This window comes from Dipodomys ordii, unplaced genomic scaffold (genome assembly GCF_000151885.1).
Source record: "Dipodomys ordii isolate 6190 unplaced genomic scaffold, Dord_2.0 Scaffold82, whole genome shotgun sequence".
In the NCBI taxonomy this organism is placed as follows: domain Eukaryota; kingdom Metazoa; phylum Chordata; class Mammalia; order Rodentia; family Heteromyidae; genus Dipodomys; species Dipodomys ordii.
Window position 1 is genome coordinate 10786268 of NW_012267298.1, and position 18441 is coordinate 10804708.

At 48.4% G+C, this 18441-nt stretch overlaps 1 protein-coding gene across 2 annotated transcripts in view; it reads right to left on the minus strand.

The window, feature by feature from the left end:
- Trappc9 (trafficking protein particle complex 9) overlaps window positions 1–18441 on the minus strand; it is a 439527-nt gene that overhangs the window by 312497 nt on the left and 108589 nt on the right. For both annotated transcript variants that reach the window (XM_013025191.1, XM_013025190.1), the window contains 2 exons: window positions 16969–17132; window positions 7457–7609 (listed from right to left, as the gene is read on the minus strand). In XM_013025191.1, coding sequence (XP_012880645.1) covers window positions 7457–7609; window positions 16969–17132 — 317 coding nt within the window. The remainder of the gene's footprint in view (window positions 1–7456; window positions 7610–16968; window positions 17133–18441) is intronic.

Genomic DNA, 18441 nt, shown 5'->3' on the forward strand with positions numbered 1-18441 from the left:
CCCGTTAGGCCATTAGGATGCTGGAGACTGACTGGTCGCCCTCTGGACACAAAGCGGGCGCTCAGAGCACCTTGAGGCCCAGCCGTGGGTCCCCGTTAGGCCATTAGGATGCTGGAGACTGACTGGTCGCCCTCTGGACACAAAGCGGGCGCTCAGAGCACCTTGAGGCCCAGCCGTGGGTCCCAGGTCGCTGCCTTGCTGTGGCTTTCGTAAGATGTTCTGAGATCTTCCTGCTCCACTGCTAGAACTGGCCATTTCTCTAAGAAGCATTGGCTTCTCGGAGTTGGATAGAAAATGTGCTTCCACACCACGCTGTGGGCACTGGGGCTGTCCACTGCTGCTGGACGGGTCAGTGTCCACACTGGGGCTGTCCACTGCTGCTGGACGGGTCAGTGTCCAGACCACGCTGTGGGCACTGGGCTGTCCACTGCTGCTGGACGGGTCATTGTCCACACCACGCTGTGGGCACTGGGGCTGTCCACTGCTGCTGGACGGGTCAGTGTCCATACCACGCTGTGGGCACTGGGGTTATCCACTGCTGCTGGACGGGTCAGTGTCCAGACCACGCTGTGGGCACTGGGGCTGTCCACTGCTGCTGGACGGGTCAGTGTCCACACCACGCTGTGGGCACTGGGGCTGTCCACTGCTGCTGGACGGGTCAGTGTCCACACCACGCTGTGGGCACTGGGGCTGTCCACTGCTGCTGGACGGGTCAGTGTCCATACCACGCTGTGGGCACTGGGGCTGTCCACTGCTGCTGGACGGGTCAGTGTCCATACCACGCTGTGGGCACTGGGGTTATCCACTGCTGTGGACGGGTCAGTGTCCAGACCACGCTGTGGGCACTGGGGCTGTCCACTGCTGCTGGACGGGTCAGTGTCCATACCACGCTGTGGGCACTGGGGCTGTCCACTGCTGCTGGACAGGTCAGTTTTTAGACTTTGGTAAGAGACAAAGGGCTCATAGTGATTGATAGAGATGTATTGAGTTTTAATTAGTTCTTGCGTTCTTATGGTATTTTTCATTCAAAGTCTAGACTGTAAGATATTTTTCTTTGACCTCCTATCTTGCATGCGTTACATCCTGTCTTCACATGACAGTCCTGCTCAAGACCAGACTCTGACAACAGAATTAGAGGATCATAAAATGAATAGTTAACTTTACCCTACACTAATAAAGTAAATCGTTTACTTTATTCCATATTATTATACTAATAAATTTCAGAATACTGATATCACATTATCTCTTCCAAAATTATTAATGGAATCAGCTTGAAAATTACTTCTGCTCACACTTTATCCCTGCTCCCTGTAAGGTCCGCCCCTGGATGGCTAGCAGACTCCACCCTCCTCCCAGCAAAGTCTCCACCCAGTACCTGCGTTACCTAGGCAACTGGGACACCTGGAAGAGGTCACATCTGCATCCGCTGAGGTCACATCTGAATTTGATGTGGCCACACCTTTCCCTGCCCATACCCTACATAAGGCCTAGCCCAGGCCCAGACGTTCTCTTGCTCTTCTTTTCTGCTCTCACTCTCTCTCTTGCTCTTGCTCTTGCTCTTCTTTTCTAGCTCTCTCTGCTCTTTCTCTGCTCTAGCTCTTTCCTCTCTTTCCCAGCCACGTGGAGTGCCAACCTTGCCTGGTCTCAGCAGGTCTACTGAATAAACCTACCCCTTACCTGAATACCACGTGCGTGCGTGGTGCAGTTCTTACTCGGCCACCTCTTTTAAAAACCTAACACTCCCTACCTTTTCAGTCAGTGTGATGGATGGGCACCATAAGGGCAGATGGCCAGGACACTTCCAATGTTCCCTTAAAATGTTGCCCAAATCTTGGTCACACAATAATCTGAGTGCTTATTGCTCAGTATGGTTCTTGTAACAGTGTCTCCATCACTGTTGGGCAGTGCTTCTCTGGTGGAATCTTCAAGACGGACTCATGAGAACATAAGCCTTGCGCTCCTACATGATGACATTCTATCTGGGCCCTTGATACGTGAAAGTTAGGACAGCTGGCCTACAAGCTTTCTGGCTCCTGTTTTCTCTACACGAGTTTCTAGAACTTGCTATTCTATTAACTTCTGACATCTACTGTCACAGTCAGAAAGTCCAACCATAATCTGATTTCTTTTGTTTCATAAATCACTTGTGTTTTTGGCTTGAGGGCCCCAAACTTTCTTCCCTATCCAGTAATTTCATTAGGATATGTCTTGGTCTTTCTGGGTCAGTGTTTTCCAGTACACAGTGTGCTGTTCAATCAATAGTTTCAAGGATTTTTTTTTTTCAGGAAGTTTTATTGAATTCCAGTTTGTAGAGCCAGCTTACAAGCTTCGTCTCACAGCAGGTGGTTCTGTATGGGTGGACATGTGTATCACACACATGTGCATGCAGCAGGTATATATGTTAGGTCTTCTTTGCCTGTTTTCCACTTATCACTTCCTCTTCCCCTCTTATTCTTTTTCGTTTTCTTATTATCATCTGTGTTAGGCACATTCATTTGTAGAAGACTATGTTCCTGACAAAAAAAGCCTTTATTTTTAATTTTTTCCTGTGTTCTATCCATGTATCTGAGCTTTTCTAATCTGGATTCATGTTGCTTCCTGCCTGGTATAATTTCTCAGTGTCTCTGAGAACGTTGTGAAATGCTTTATGAATTTACTTTGGATGTGAGTGCTTACATTTGTTCCTCTGGCATGCTTTCCCTGTGTCCTGGTGAGTTCTCTGATGCCTGTTTTCATTGTAACTTTGCATGGGATTTGCTGATCCTTTTCTGCCCACTCTCTTACATGAAATTAATTTTTATAAAGTTTGCAGAGAGATGAATCTAGTTAGCCTCTGATTCTGAAATATGTCCATTTTATTCTATGCTTCCGGATGGCGCTGAAGTCACATGTGCTCCTGTCTGTATCCCCGAGCACTATATCCCCTTTCTCTCCCCTTTGCTGTTACCCCACATCTATTTCTGCAGCTTCTACTCAGATCCTTGTTCTACAATTCTTGCCTCTCCCCTGAGACTGGAACATGGTAGACCCTTCTGCATGTGTGCGCTGCTGATCCCACATGGCCGGTTGAGCCAGGGAGTGAGCTCCCTGGCTGTTTGGGGACCCTGGGTCTGCCACAGCCAACTAACAGCTCCAAAACATGGGGAAAACTATCGTTTACCCTCTAATACGCCTGAATATATTTCCTAAGAACAAAAGCATTGCTATATTTTCAACTTGTCATTCTCAATATATTTGTTATTGATACAATAACATTAACTAATTATAGCACATACTCAGTCTCCCAAACTGCCCCAAAAATGCCTTTAGTTTTTTAATCTGGGATATAATTAAGTACAATGAACAGCATTTGATTGTCATTTTTTTTTCAATTTCCTGTAACTAGAACAGCCTGCTCACTTGTTTTTACAAAATGGAAATTGTAATAATAATAACTTATTTTATAGAGTTGCTGGGAAGATTAAATAGGAATAATGCAAATAAACTGGCCAGCCCACTCCTCATGACACCATCAATAAATATTAATTTTTCCCATCTGTTGCCTACACTGAATCCAGTACCCTTCATTTGTGCAAGAGCTATAGTTATTGCAGTAAATTTTAAAAGTGGCATCTAATTTCAGCAACCAGAGTTAATGGGAGCTCATGCCTGAAAAATAAATTGGGTCCAGTCCCATGTTTCTGAGACTGTCCAACAGATAGCAGCCCAGCCCCAGGAGGACACAAATCCTCTGCTATGGCCTCCAAAGAAGGGCTTGACAACAAGCTTTTGCCTTGTCGGCCTGAACCACACGTAATAACATAATAACATGCCACTCACTCACCTTATACTGTTCCCATCGTTTCCCCACAAAACCTGTCCAGTAAGATCTTCTGTGTCATCCAACCGTTTGCTAGGTAAGCTTTCATGGACCAGGATCAGTGAAGACAGCATCTAAGTAACTGCTTTGTTCTCTTCACACATGTACTACAGGTACTGCATCTACCTGACCACCAGAAATTAGTCAGCCTTACACTTCAAAACCACAAGGAACCACAATTGTCGTTCCAATTCCTTTCTCACCCTCTAACTAAAGCAGAAACACAGCTGCATAACCAAATCTGTCTTCTGGACACACACACACACACACACACACACACACACACACACACACACACACACACACACACACACACACAAATGGCCAGCAAACACAGACACTGATTATATATCCTTTTATCTTGACTGTTGAGGGGCTTGAACTCAGGGTCTGGGCACCGTCCCTGAGCTCTTTTGCTCAAGGTTAGATTTCTACAATTTTGAACCACAGCTCCACTTCCCTAAGATTACATCTTGATGTTCCCTTCCTCATGAACAGTGGCACTGTGGTCAGAGGTAGAACCTCTAGCCCCTTGGTCCCACAGGTAGATAAGTTCAGCCAGACGTCTATTTGCCAAGACATATCCTAAGGATAGCATCTAACCAAGCAATTCAGGGATGATTGTCTGAACAGGGTTTCAGGATTGGGCACCATTTCTTATGAAAAACTCCCTTATTGGGGAAGAAAAGTCAGAACATCAGTAACCCTCAATCAATTAATAGAAAAATGCAGTTTACAAAGAAACATTTTACAATCAATTTCATTGGCTCTTGTCCTTTGTTGTTTTGTCTGTTCGGTTTGGGGTGCTAGGGATCAAACCCGGGGAATTTTACATACTAGGCAAGTGCCCTAGCACTGATCTCAGCTCCTACCAAAACTGGTTCTGTTTTGCTTTTTTATCTAATATTGTATGTCTTAGTATAATGGAAAATCTGTATGACTTTTTCAGTTTCTAATGTTTCCAACACTCAACTTGTTTTCATACCTTTGCTAATAATATAAAAAATATATATATATATATGTAGAGATTCATAAAACATAATATATGAAATAAACCTTTACATAACTCTAATAATGTAAACAGATTAAAAACAATGTTTTATGAAGTTCTACCATTTTACACGGGCGCCAGGAGGGTACTACAACACTGCAGGAAGGAGGAGAGGAAATGTCAGGCCGGCGTGAGGACGGCTCATAGGCTGGTCACCATCAGAGTGGTATGGAGAGGGGGGTCTTTGAGGGGTGATGAGGGAAGATGAGCTCACGAGGGTAAGGGGCCCACAAGGGACCAGGAGGCAGCAGAGCTCCCCAACTCCACCACAAGGCCACATCAAAAAGGTCACTGTCTACAAGCCAGGACCAGAGCTCCCCGGGAACACAACTTGCTAACACTTCAATCTTAAACTTCTAGACCCAGAACTGTGAGAATTACATGTCTTGTTCAAGCTTCCAGTTTATAACATCTTGTTAGAACAGCCCAAGCTGATTAAGACAGAGCATCTTGGATCTTAATATAGCCACTGTGATACTTTTTTTTTAATTTTAACACAGTAGCTCATTTCCGTATTCCCTACACAAGGAGTAGGATCTTTACCAACTCCTTAAAGAAGTGTTTTGAGGGAGAATGAAGAAGAAAGAGGAGAAGGAGGAGGAAGAGGAGGAGGAGGAGGAACACAACTTGGAAACCCCACACTGAGGGGAGGAGCAGAGGTCCCCATGATCCATTCTATAAACATGCCCCTTGGGGCTGGGCAGGTGGCTCAGTGGTAGAGCGCTTGCCTTGCATGCCTGAGGCCCTGGGTTCGATTCCTCAGCACCACATAAGCAAAAAGAAAAAAATCCGGAAGTGGCACTATGGCTCAAGTGGTAGAGTGCTAGCCTTGAGCTGAAGAGCTGAGAGACAGTGCCCAGGCCCAGAGTTCAGGCCCCACGACTGGACCCAAAAATAAAAAATAAATTACAAAAAATAAACATGCCCCTTTTGGTCCAAGACTGAAGGAGACAAAACAGGGTCTTTGCTCCCATTCTAAAGCAAGCAGACAGGCAGGAAAAGAGAAATGAGCCTTCTAAAGGACAGTGTGGGAAGCAGCACAGGGTGAGGAGTAAGAGAAAGGGAGGGGGCTGATTTTTGCCAGGGTGGTCCCGAGGAGCCTGGCTGCAAGGTCTGCAGAATCAGGTGCAGGTCCTGCACAGCTGAGCAGTGAGAGACCCAGGTAAGGATCACAGGTGAAGAAAGGCATGGGCAAAGACCTAGTGCTGGGCACACTTACAGACAGCTGGCGACTCCCACAGAGGGCAAGGTATGGAAGAAAACTCCACAGGAAATGTCACAAAGTGACAAGAAATACCTAGAGCTCATCCTTCACGCTCTCTCATTTGGCACAACAACATCATACCTGAGCATGTAGGAATTCTGCAAGGGACTGACGGCACTGCAGAATCCTATTGCAATAGAGAGACAGAGAGACGCTAGTCTCTGGATTACCACACCTGCCACCCCTTGGGCTATGGGGCTCACTCTTTTTACTTCACCTGAGAAACTTGCAGGTCTGGGCCCAAGTCAAGTACTCTACAAGGCCCTGGCAGACCAAGCAAGCTACACCTAAATCACACTGCTGAACTAAATGAGTTCCAACCACTTTCTTATATAGCTAGTGCTTATGATTCCCTGACCATGTACCAAGTTATGTGCAAATCCTCACAACAACCCTAGAAATGGGGACTGTTACTGATTATAAATCAGGAGATGAAGGCACACAACCAAGTTAAGGCAACCACCCAAAGGTAGATAATTGGTAAGTTCTAGAGACAGAATCCACAGACTGTCTCCACGGCTAGTTACACCACTGCCTGAATGTTGGTTTTCCCTCTAAAATTCACATGTTGAACCCTTGGCAACCCAAAATAACTATCTTCATGGTCAAAGTACTCAGGGGTTAAAAAAAAACTCACAAAACCAGGACCCCAATGTAATAGGCCAGGGACAGCAGAGAGATGATTCCTCTCTTGCCATGTGAGTCTTCTCTAGCTACTAACCAGGAAGAAGATCCTCATCTACCCCTCCCACCTCCACCCCCCATGCTGTGCTTTGATGTGTTTTAAACCATGCAGTTTGTGGAGTTTCATTACAGCAGCTTGTGCTGACTAATACACCTCACAATGCCTTCGGGTGAGTGCATAAATCCATGTCTCACCACTTGCCATAAGTAATCTGTGAAATCTCATCCCCAGCCAGCCCTTCATACTGCTACAGCGAACACAAACTCATTTCCCTAGACCCAGACTCCTCAAGAAAGCAGCAGACTGAAGGGACACTTTATCACAGCTAATTAGATTCTTTGGATCACAGCAGTTACACTTAAAAAAAAAATCTACTTTCCACTCATTTAGGATGACCTCTTGGCTAATGAATATAAAACAGTAAAGAATGAGAATTAAGAAACCATTTAGCTAAAATGTAGTGTTATTACTTTCAGACACACAGAGCAGTCAGGACAAGTCCCAGGAAGCTCACACTGAGGACTGAGCAGCAGGCCCTGGGCAGCAGGCTGCAGTGCTGACAGGGGACCGAGGGGGGGAATAAACTGGGAAGCTCACCATCACTGAGATCCTGGAGGAGGTTCTCCTGGCAGGAGAAGTCCAATCTGGCTTTGATGCTAATGGCGAAGGTAGCCACCTTCCCAGGCTGCAGAGGGAACTGGGACAGCGTTTCTTCCAGCTTCCAGCTCAAGAAGTCTCCGCACAACTTTTCTACAATAACAACAGCAGTGGTGAGGGGGACATTCTTGAGGCCAGAGAGCTACTACCCCCCACCCCCGCCAGGGACTTCTGATGCATTCAAAGCAAGGCCAAAGGAAAAGGACTGAAAACACGAGAGGAGGAAATGCTAAGAAGATTCTAGAATCAAGAGGGACCCTGAGGCACTTGCCCATGTACAGAGGAGGCACAAAGCAGAGGGAGAGTATCAGGAGTTGGAGGCCTAAACTGAGGAATCTGCTTCTAGTAGGCAGCTCTTTCTTGCGCACAACCAAACACTTCCTTTGCTCATATAAATGAGAACTAAACTAGCTTTCTAAAGTGTGTTCTCTACTGTGTCACTCTAAAGAGAGACAGTGTCAAGTTTGGGGGGGAGGGGCGGGCTTATATTTGCATTTTCTTCAGAAACACAACCCACAGTCAGAAGTGTACAACTATGCGCAGCTCTATGGAGAGGGTAAGGGGGAGATGGGGGAGAAGGTGTGAAGCAGCGAGGGGGCTGGAGGGGACAGAATGGGTGTGAGAGGAGCACTGGGAGAGAAGGGTGGGGAAGGGAGGTGTGGGGAAGAGGAGAGGAGGATGTGGAAGGGGGGCTTGTGGGGTGGAAGAGGGAGGAGGTGCTGGAGGGGGAGGGGTCCTGGAAGAGGAAATGGCGTGGGAGGGACAGTGGGAGAGGTAGAATGGAAGAGGGGCATGAGAGCGGTGTGGAAGGAGGGGCTGAGAGAGAGGTGCTCTCTGCTCCACACACAGTCCACCTGTCTTGAAAGTCTGGTGTTGCGAGACCGCCTGGGAGGCCGCGCTTCCTCACACACCTGTGCACGCCCCACTTCACTCATCTATAAACTGGGGTGCTGGGAAGAATCATGTTAATAAAAACAAGTGTTTGTCTGGCGCACAGTAAGCACTCGGGTTGTGGTGGCTACTCCTCTTTCCTGACTGGATAATCCTCACAGCCCTTCCCCAGGGCTGTGGGGGGAAGGATGCTTCCAGGCTGCGGCACCCTGCGCTTGGCATTCGGTAAGTATACATTAGTGCTAGCAGCCCTCGGCTTCCTCCCCGTTCCATGACTAACAGGACCTGGCACCCGGTAGGCACTCCACAGTGTACGATGTGAAACCCATCCATGCATGCCAAGACATCATTTTAGATTTATAATTAGAACAGATGGGGAAAGGCTATGTGGAAAAAAGCAGATCTCCAAACAACATAGAATGTAATTCTAACTGCACAGAGACATTCAGACGGAAAGCAGGCATAGCTACCTTCCTAATACTGGCTGTCTTTGAGTCATGGGTTCATAAGGTAGTTCAAATTACTCTGTATTCTCTGAATTTTCCACAATGAGCATATAGTATACTTTTACAAACAAACTGTACTAACATTCAGGGGGAGGTTTGTTGGTTCAAGGCCAGCCCAGGCCAAAAACATTAGCAAAACCCAATCTCAACCAAAACACTGGGTGTGGAGCACAACCTAATCACAACAACCCGGGAAGCATGAGTACAAGGATTGCACTTCAGCACTGGCTCCAGCAAACAGCACAATCTGAAAACACTAAAGCAAAAAGGCTGCCAGAGGGCTGGGAAGGTGGCCCAGTGGTAGAGCGCTTGCCTTGCATGCATGAGGCCCTGGGTTCGATTCCTCAGCACCACATAAGCAGAGGGGAAAAAAAGCCGGAAATGGCGCTGTGGCTCAAGTGGTAGAACACTAGCCTTGAGCTGAAGAGCTGAGGGACAGCGCCCACGCCCAAGAGTTCAGCCCCACGACTGGACCCAAAAAGGTTGCCAGTGTGGTTAAAATGGCACAGCACCCGCCTAACAAGAGCTGGAGCCTAAATTAAAAATTCAGTTCTGGGAAGAACAAAAAAAAAAAAAACCTAACAGATCATTTTGGAATAATCTCAGCACCTCCCCCCATATTCATTTACACTGGCCCCTAATTTACTCCCACCAACCTGGCCTACATCGGTATCACTGTGTCAGTCCCCAGACTCCACTCTGTTGCCAGATGAATAAACTTTTCTAAAGTGATGGGTCTGTGTCATTGCTATTGCCACACAAATAACAGGTGATCAAATGGCTTAAAAGAATTTGATCAGTGTTGGGCATGGTGGCTCATGTCTGTAATCCTAGCTATTCAGGAGGTTGAGATTTGAGGATCGTGTTTCAAAGCCAGCCAGGGCAGGAAAGGCCACTCAGAAAACAGGAAGTGGCGCAGTGGCTCAACACGTAGAGTGCTAACCTTGAGCTGAAGAGCTGAGGGGCAGCGCCCAGGCCCATGACCAACAAAAAAGAATTTGATTAGAGGAAGGAAAAACTACCTCACACTGATCAGTTAAGCTCTACCTCTCCTTCCCAAACTCTGTGCTCACAGGCACAGCAGGACCACTGGGAGAAAGGAGATAGGAGTCAGTCCAAGGGACGCAAGATAATAAGTGCTATCATCTAATGCCACGTGACAGCTACGTTGTTCCTGTGTTATAAAAGAGGCGACTAAAGCTCAGAGTGAAGCAATTTGCTCAAAGCTATCAAAAGTGAGAGGTAGGACTGGCCAGGGCGGCTTGTTACCCCACTCACTTCCATGTACCCTCCACCCTACCTCCCCTATTTTCAGCCTTGTCTCTGGTGTGTAGACTATTTCCCAGGAAATCCTCACAAAGGTGGTATGACACAGTGCCTCCAAAAGAGGAAGTGTGTGTGGAGCAGGGGAGAGGAATAGAATACCCAAGCACATGAGCCCTGGGGCCAGGCAGGCTGGAGCTTGAGTCCCAGCACAGCACATACTAGCTCCGTAAATGGGACAGATCCATGTCCTCCGTCATCCCAACAGGCTGTTTGTAAGGGGATGAGACACTATAACATACAACACAGCAAGCTGCCCAGTGTGGTCTATAGACAAGGCTTCTATGGACTCCCTCCCTGTGGTGAGTGACACCTGCTTCACACAACCCATCCACTCAGGGAGCTCCCACCCTTCCCCCACCACCCAGTCATAGGGCTTGACCTCAGAGCCTAGGCTTCGTTCCTGAGCTCTTTTGCTCAAGGCCAGTGCTCCACCATTTTGAGCTACAGCGCCACTTCCAGTTTTCTGATGGTTAACTGGAAATAAGAATCTCATGGACTTTCCTTCCCAGGCTGGCTTTGAACCAAGAACCTCATATCTCAGCCTCTTGAGTAGCTAGGATTACAGACATGAGCCACCAGGACCCAGCTCAGGAGCTTTCATTTGCACAGACAGTAGATATTCTCACGCCAGGTACTATCCTAGGTCCTAGGGGCAAAGAGAAAAATATGGTATGACCCCCTGCTATCAAGAGGGTAAAGACTTAAGTCGGGGAGAGAACAATGGGACCATGCACAGGAGAAGTCCCCCATAAGTAGACCAGATCAGAAGCTTTCTCTCAATTCAAAAAGTTCCTTAAGAATTTGTACCACAACTGCACACAGAACAGTTTCTGTGTTGAATCAATTAACTGTCCAGAACTAAAATAGGATTTGTTGTCCTGCAGGGTCTGGGGCTCAAGGCGACAATAACTCATCTTAGCTGATCAGAGACATATGACTAGTAGGGCAAGGAGACTAAAACCATGATCACAGCACTATGCTTGCCATCTGGACTTAGGACACAATGATGGGGACAGGGGTCTGTGGAGAGAAGAGAACACGGAGATTTCAGCGGGACTGTGGGACCAAGGCTGACCCCAATCCCAGAGAAAGACGGGAGGAAGCAGTGGCCCAGGGCTAGGTACTGTGCTTCCTATAACTTCCCCAGCCCCTTCCCACTTCCTCTGCTAGCCTGAGGGTACAGCCATAAACCAGGGCTGTGCTGAGCAGAGCTGTAGACCGTGTTACTGCATCTGCACAGCTACCCTGGATAGGCCTACTACTGTCCCTGCTCTGGCTAGGTGCTCAGGGCCGCACAGAAGGGATTCTGCCAGGACCCAGCAATCTGCCACACACTGCTCTTTGTAGGCTCACTCGTTGAATATATAAAGAAACCTGTGGGACATAAACAGCCCACCTGTGAATAGTGCTGCCTTTCAGTTGTAACAAGTGTGCTTTTCTCTACATTTTAACTTTTTGCATAAGCATGACGCATGAAGACTCCAAACAACTAAGAATTAATTTAATACCCAAAATCCCCCCTGCAGGCTGGGCGCCCTCACTTCTGCCCTTCCTGTCTTGCTCAGATCTTTCTCATTCAGGCTCCCACCAAGCTGAACATCCGACACTGGAGGCGCCAGTTACAAGCCATGTCACCTTGGCTCACAGGTTTCTCTGGCTTGACCCCAGAGCTGGCTGTGCTATACAAAGCACTGAAATCACATACATACACACAGAGAAACACCAGCCTGAATGGCTCTTAGTCCTCCGGGAGTTCTGGCATCCTGGCAGAGAATCACCTGCAAGTCCATTTTCTGTGGGCAGTCACATGGAGAAGAAACAACACAGGTGAGCGGCCCAGGCTCAGCACAAGCCCATGAACATGTCTGACTCCCATATGGAGCTGTGAGCTCCCTGGGACAATGCTCAGACATTATCCATGTGCTTGCTCAGTCGCTGCATATAATTGTAACATAAAGGTCTGATTGTTAAAGAACACAAAGCCGAGTGAGGTGAGCACTGTTGGGAGAAATGCCGCTGGCTTTGTGCAGCAGGAATGGTGAAAACAATCCTAGTGGAAGGGGTTGGAAAAGCCTTCAAGAGGTGCCCTGGTCCTGGCCGGGGGAAAAGGGCCGGGCTGGAAAAGGCTGGCTGGCCACAAGAAAGAGGCCTGGATCCCACTCACCTGGGGTCCCCAGTGCCCAGCACAACAGCAAGGGCCTGCTGAGAGGCCCGTCCAAGACGAGCTGCTGACGCCAGACAAGAAGCTCAGGTGGCAGGAGAGGGCCTGGGCCCTGCTCTCTCTACCTTGGTACTGCCCACCTGACACCTGCTCACAGCCCAGCTTCCCCAGCGTGAGCACCCCAGGGAGACACGCGTCACCGCGGTGCCACTCTCTAAAGCACAGTACCCGACACGTGGGTGCAAAAGAGACAGGAAGACAACAGGGTGGCAACAAGCCAAAGGATGGATTTCTGGAATGCTGGGAGGAAGGTGCAGCTCAGGGGTGGGAGACACACGTAAGCATGCTCCCCATCCTAAGTTTACTCCTCAGTACCGCAACCGCACTGCAAATGCTGAGAAATGTTTGCCTGTTTAAGGAAGGTGACAAAGTAACAGTTTAAAAGATAACAATAGTAGCAGCACCAATAACAGGGGCTTACAGGAAGAACTATTGTGTTCTGAACCCTTGGTAATGCCAGGGAGTGCAGTAAGTACTTCACGTGTACTATCGCAACCCCAAAGGTGTCAGAAAGCAATCTGTACCAGGAAGAAAAAGACGGTCACAGAAGCAAGCCACTAAGTGGCAAAGCCAGGATTCAACCCAGGCTGGTCTGACTGTGGACAGCAATGCTGACTCTGAGGGCTCCCAGTCGTGCTGGGGGACTTCTTGCTGGTTCCCTTCTCCACCTCAGTGCTGGCCACAGCAACCTGTTCTCAGCCACATCTCTGCTCTCGCCATACCAGGGCATCAGGTGGGAGTTGGTGTGGAAACTTCAGGAAGAGCCAGATAGACGAAGTCCTTCCCCTCACTCCCACAGCACGCTCACTTTGATGACACTAAGTAGAAACCACTTGCATACAACACTTGTTTTCAAAACTCTGCCTTGTGCTAAAAATAATAATTACATGAAAATAGCATAGCAACTCAGAGACAGACCAGAGAGAAAGTCAGACACTCAGCAGGGAAAGTGACGTCCATGCAGCCCTGCGGCCAGCTCATTACTGAGCCCTGGGTGTTACAGGGCCCCATGTGGACAGAAAGAAGGGCCTCCCAGGCTGTTTCTAGCTTCCTCTACCTCCTCCCTGGGTACCAAGCAGGGCTCTGGCTAACTGCTGTGTGGTCTCTAGTTGGTTTTTTGTTTTGTTTTGTTTTGTTTTGGTCATGGGTCTTGAACTCTGGGCCTGGGCGCTGTCCCTGGGCCCTTAAGCTCAAGGCTAGTGCTCTACCAATTGAGCCACAGCGCTACTTCTAGGTCTCTAGTTCTGATGGGCAGTGCACGCTCACTCATCCAGAGGATGGTGCATCTTTCCAAAAAAGGTATGAGAACAAGGGGAAAGGCTGAGCTTGTGTCTGCAACACTTTGGGAAGAACAGGAACCCGTCTTCCTCGGGCGGGTTGTCTACTGGTTCATTTCAAGTCGGTCTGAACAATCCCACTGCTCTGGTTCCCAGGCCTGGCAGTCCAGGGAAGCAAACCCATCAGCTCCTCCCCACACACCAGGTGCCAGTGCAGCACAGGCACTCCTGCGGTGTCTGTTCTGGAAACACTGCGGAAGAGGACAGCTGGACTCTGCCAGCATCAGAAAACATCAGGCCACCAGCTATCTCACTTAAGACAAAGAGAGACAGAGAGCAGACAAGGGAGAGAGACAGAGAAGAGACAGGGAAGAAAGAAAGAGAGGAGATAGACAAAGGGGGAGACACACAGAAAAGAGGAGAGGAGAGGAGGGAAGGGGAGATCTGGCTAAATTTTTGCCACAGCTAGCCTCAAGCCTCAATCCTTCACATCTCCACTTCCTGAGTAGCTAGAATTATAGGTATGAAATGCTGTGCCTGGACATGTAATTCTTAAAGCAAGTGTGAGTGAAGTGTGGTTCTTGGCCTGTGCCCGGAGCTTCCTGTGCTCTGCCCGGACAGCTTACCCTCAGGGCAGCCATGCAGAGGGCACCAGAGCTGCACTTACTGAGTGTCACCAGCACTGTCCCTAGCCCTTCGGCCCGAGGCTGCAGCAGCAAAACACACAGGCCACCTCCCTGGCCCAAAAGCCCTGTTGTGAAGAAAGTGAGCGAAGATGAGGTGAAGAGCCACCTTTCCAGCACGTCGGAGCACGGAAAGGAAAAGGCTAACTGTGCCACGAGAAAGGAGAGCGGAGCACGCAGACGGCAGGATGTCACGCCACATGGCGAAGGGGAGCTCAATGTGCCGGCCTTCGAACAAACATAAAACCAGAATGGAAGCAGTTGCCGCTCCACCCATCCACGGCACCCGCACAGAACAGCTCGCAGTCCCCGGAGGCGTGTCCTCATCTCCTCACGAGGGCAGGTCATCTGTCAGGGCTGACACCTTCTTGGGACATGGGAGGAATCATTGCCTTTACATATTTTGGAAGCAGATGGTTTGTTTTCATTCATCCCATGTGCAAATGTACTCTAGCTTGGGACAATAACTTAAGATGGCTTTAATTTTTCATTTGTAACCATGTTGTTTAGGAAATGGCGGTGCCATGCTATATATTATATGACTGTCTTCCTCTCCCATGAAGACACTGAGGAAGACACCAGAGCTCAAAATTAGGAGACCGGAGTTCTCATGAACCTGCCATGTGGCCTAAGGCAGACCGGCTCCCCACCCCAGGGCCCAGTACAGAGGGCAGTCCAGCAAGCAAGACGTGAGGTCTGGGCAAGGCCAGGTGAGAAACTCAATGCGAGGCCGAGTGGAGAAGGTGGGTGTCGGCATGACCACCAAAGAGTCGTCCCCGCTGGGATCCGTCCAGCCGCTGTGCAGGCTTCAAGTTTCTGCATCATTAACAGTCCTCACCAGGGCTGAGCAGGTAAATGGAAAAGAGAGGTAGCCTCTGGGGGAGAGGCAGGGAGGGCGGATACAAAGGGACCCGAGAAAACTGTCTCCAGAACGGAGATGTTCTGTTCTGTATCACCACAAGGGCGTGGGTTGGCCAGGGTATCTCTATTTGTCAAAACTCACCAAATGACACACTAAAGACTTGTACATTTCACTGCACACATATTTTACCAAAAATTCACACTGTGATTGATAAAAAAAAAACTTGCTGAAGCATTTAGGAGTAAAATTACTGAAATCCGTGGCTTAAACATTAAAAATAAGATAGATTAAGAGGGCGCTGGTGGCTCAGGCCTGTCATCCTAGCTACTCCAGAGGTTGAGATCTGGGGATCGTCCCTCAAAACCAACCTGGGAAGGAAAGACCGTGAGACCATGATCTCCCACTGACCATCAAAAAGCTGGAAATGGAGCTATGGCTCGAGCAGTAGACTGCTAGTCTTGAGTAAAAAAGCTCAAGGACAGCACCCAGGCCCTCTTAGTTCAAGCCCTAGCACACGTGTACACACACATGCACACGTGTACACACACATACATACGCACACACAAAGATGGATTAACGAACGGATGGGCAGCCTGCACGTGCATATATAGCAAAACGCTAATTGTAGAGCATGTGGGCGGGATAGAAGCCAAACTCCAAGACCAGGCAGTGGCTGGGGAATGCAGAAACCACTGCGGCGGGGAGGACGGCCTGAGAGGACACAGAGGGGGAGGAGGAGAAGAAAGGGGCACACAGGATACATGGGAATTCCAGAATAGCTTGCCACTCTTATTAATTACATCCTCCCTAGCAATAAGCTAGATGGCATATCTCATTAACCTCTTTCTATCAACAGTCCCTCTGTCCTGAGTGCCTTACTATGTGCCAATACCCAGAAATGGAAGAAAAAATAAATTGGCTGCATCTGAGACTCTCAGGTGCTGAACCAGTAACCAGCCATCACAGCACATGGTGATAAGGAGCTGTCGTGGCACTTTGGGGCACTCTGAAATGGCAAAACACCCGTGATCCAGTGCTGGGAGAGCTTCCCTGGTTAGAGAAACTTGGCTAGAATCAAAGCTGAGGAGACAACGGGGTAGGAACAGAAGTCAGCAAGCTAAGCTCCAGGGGGAAGAGATGACTGGTCCTACAATGTAGAAGGGAAATGGAAATGAGTTCCCAAGGACACATGTGAGCACAGAGTAAGGGGAGACAGCTGAGATGCTGCTGGGGGGGTGGGCAGGGCCTCAGGCACCCTGACAACAGGGACTGGTAGAGAATTTCCAGAGGAGAGGGTGTGCCCCAGAAAGAGCAAGCATGGACGTGTCACGAACAGTGTTACCATCTGGATTTAGTTGAGAGAAGGAAACTGTAAAGGCAAGGTACATCATAAGAGATGTGAATGGCTTTCACCATATAAATCAGCACTTTCCATCATTCAATATTGGCTTATTTGTTCCAATGCCAACCCAAACCACCAGTTAATTGGAATTCAGAGTGCTAAAGGAAGGTATTTTGTGTTAGAGAGACAGTTTGTACATACTGCACCTGTATTTGGTCCACTAATGGGAAAAGGAGAGGAGGATGAAATGCAGTATCACCAAACCTATCAAAGACTACCAGAGTTAGTCACTCAGGGTATACCTCCTGCTAATAAACAGCACACGCAGTCCCAGCACTACCTACCCTTGGTGGGGAGAATTTTTGAGGTAACTTCCAGTTTCTCCAATGGCTCCATCCCAATATTTTCCAAGGTAATGACAAGTTGCTGGGTCTCTCCATTATAAAGCTGGACCGACACATTAGTAGATATTTCATCACCAGAAGATGGTTGCAGTGAGTGTGCAGATCTGAAATAGTGATAACAGTGATAAATGTGAGCAAGAGAAGTGCAAAGAACCTGACAGCATGCTAGGACCGTTCACACCATATAAGAGAATGGCCACACCAGTGAACCTCAGAAATACGTGGGCAAACCCCGGCTTCACATGTGGGACTCAGTGCCCAGCATCAGCGACAGAAAGCCAATGGCCAACAGCCACCTGCCAGGGCCTGGTTCACACAGACATAGTTGCGGGCTAAAAATCTGATACTCTTGCTCAGCCTCAGTTTCTTGGGCATTCGTGAAACATGAAAACATTGTGTCACCAGGTTGAAGAAAGCAAAAATAAAATGGTGGATTAACAAATGACACTGAGGAGGTAACAATGCTTGATAGGAAATGCACTCATTACCTTACTCATGTAACTATAACCCCTCTGTACAGTATCTTTACAATAAAAATATATATACAAAAAAAATGACCCTAAGGGTACTGCTCTCATGCTCAGAATTGCCTTGGAAAAAAATCCATGGATTTAATAGGAAAACTTCAATTATCCATTCCTACTAATACCATGAGAATTAGGGCCAAAGAAAAAATTAAAAGTACATAAAACAGGGGCTGAGAAGGTGGCTCAGTGGTAGAGCGCTTGCCCTGCATGCATGAGGCCCTGGGTTTGATTCCTCAGCACTACATAAGGAGAAAAAGCCAGAAGTGGTGCTGTGGCTCAAGTGATAGAGCACTAGCCTTGAGCTGAAGAGCTGAGGGACAGCGCCCAGGCCCAGAGTTCAGGCCCCAAGACCGACAAAAAAAAAAAAAAAGTATATGCAACATAGTCCATATTCCATCCCTAAGGTGCAAACCATGAGCACTGCCCATCAACCCCGAACATGACAGGGCAATGGGTTCCATCCTCATGCGGCCCTCCCTGCAGGACTAAGCCAGGTGGCCAGCAGCATAGCCTGTGCAGCCCAACCCCAGGGCTCTCCACCGCCCCCCACCACCCCCAAGCCTCTGCACTAATGCCCTGTATCTTCAAGCTTTGCTGGAGCGCACTGGATCCACATACTAACTACCCCAGCAGCAAACAGACTTCCTACCAGGAGGTACTGTACCCCAGGAAAGGACTCTTGGACTCAGTCAAGACAAAAACCAGCTAGCAAAGATGACAGGCATGAAGGTAGGCAAAGTTAAAATGTATTTACATCTGTGAGGAAGCCTGGCCACAAAGGAAAGGCTAGGTGAACTGGAAGGAGCCACAGCGAAAAAGGAACCCCAAGATTTGACTAAGACCCTACCATCTCCCTCTTTACTTCCGAAGGATTTACACTGACAGC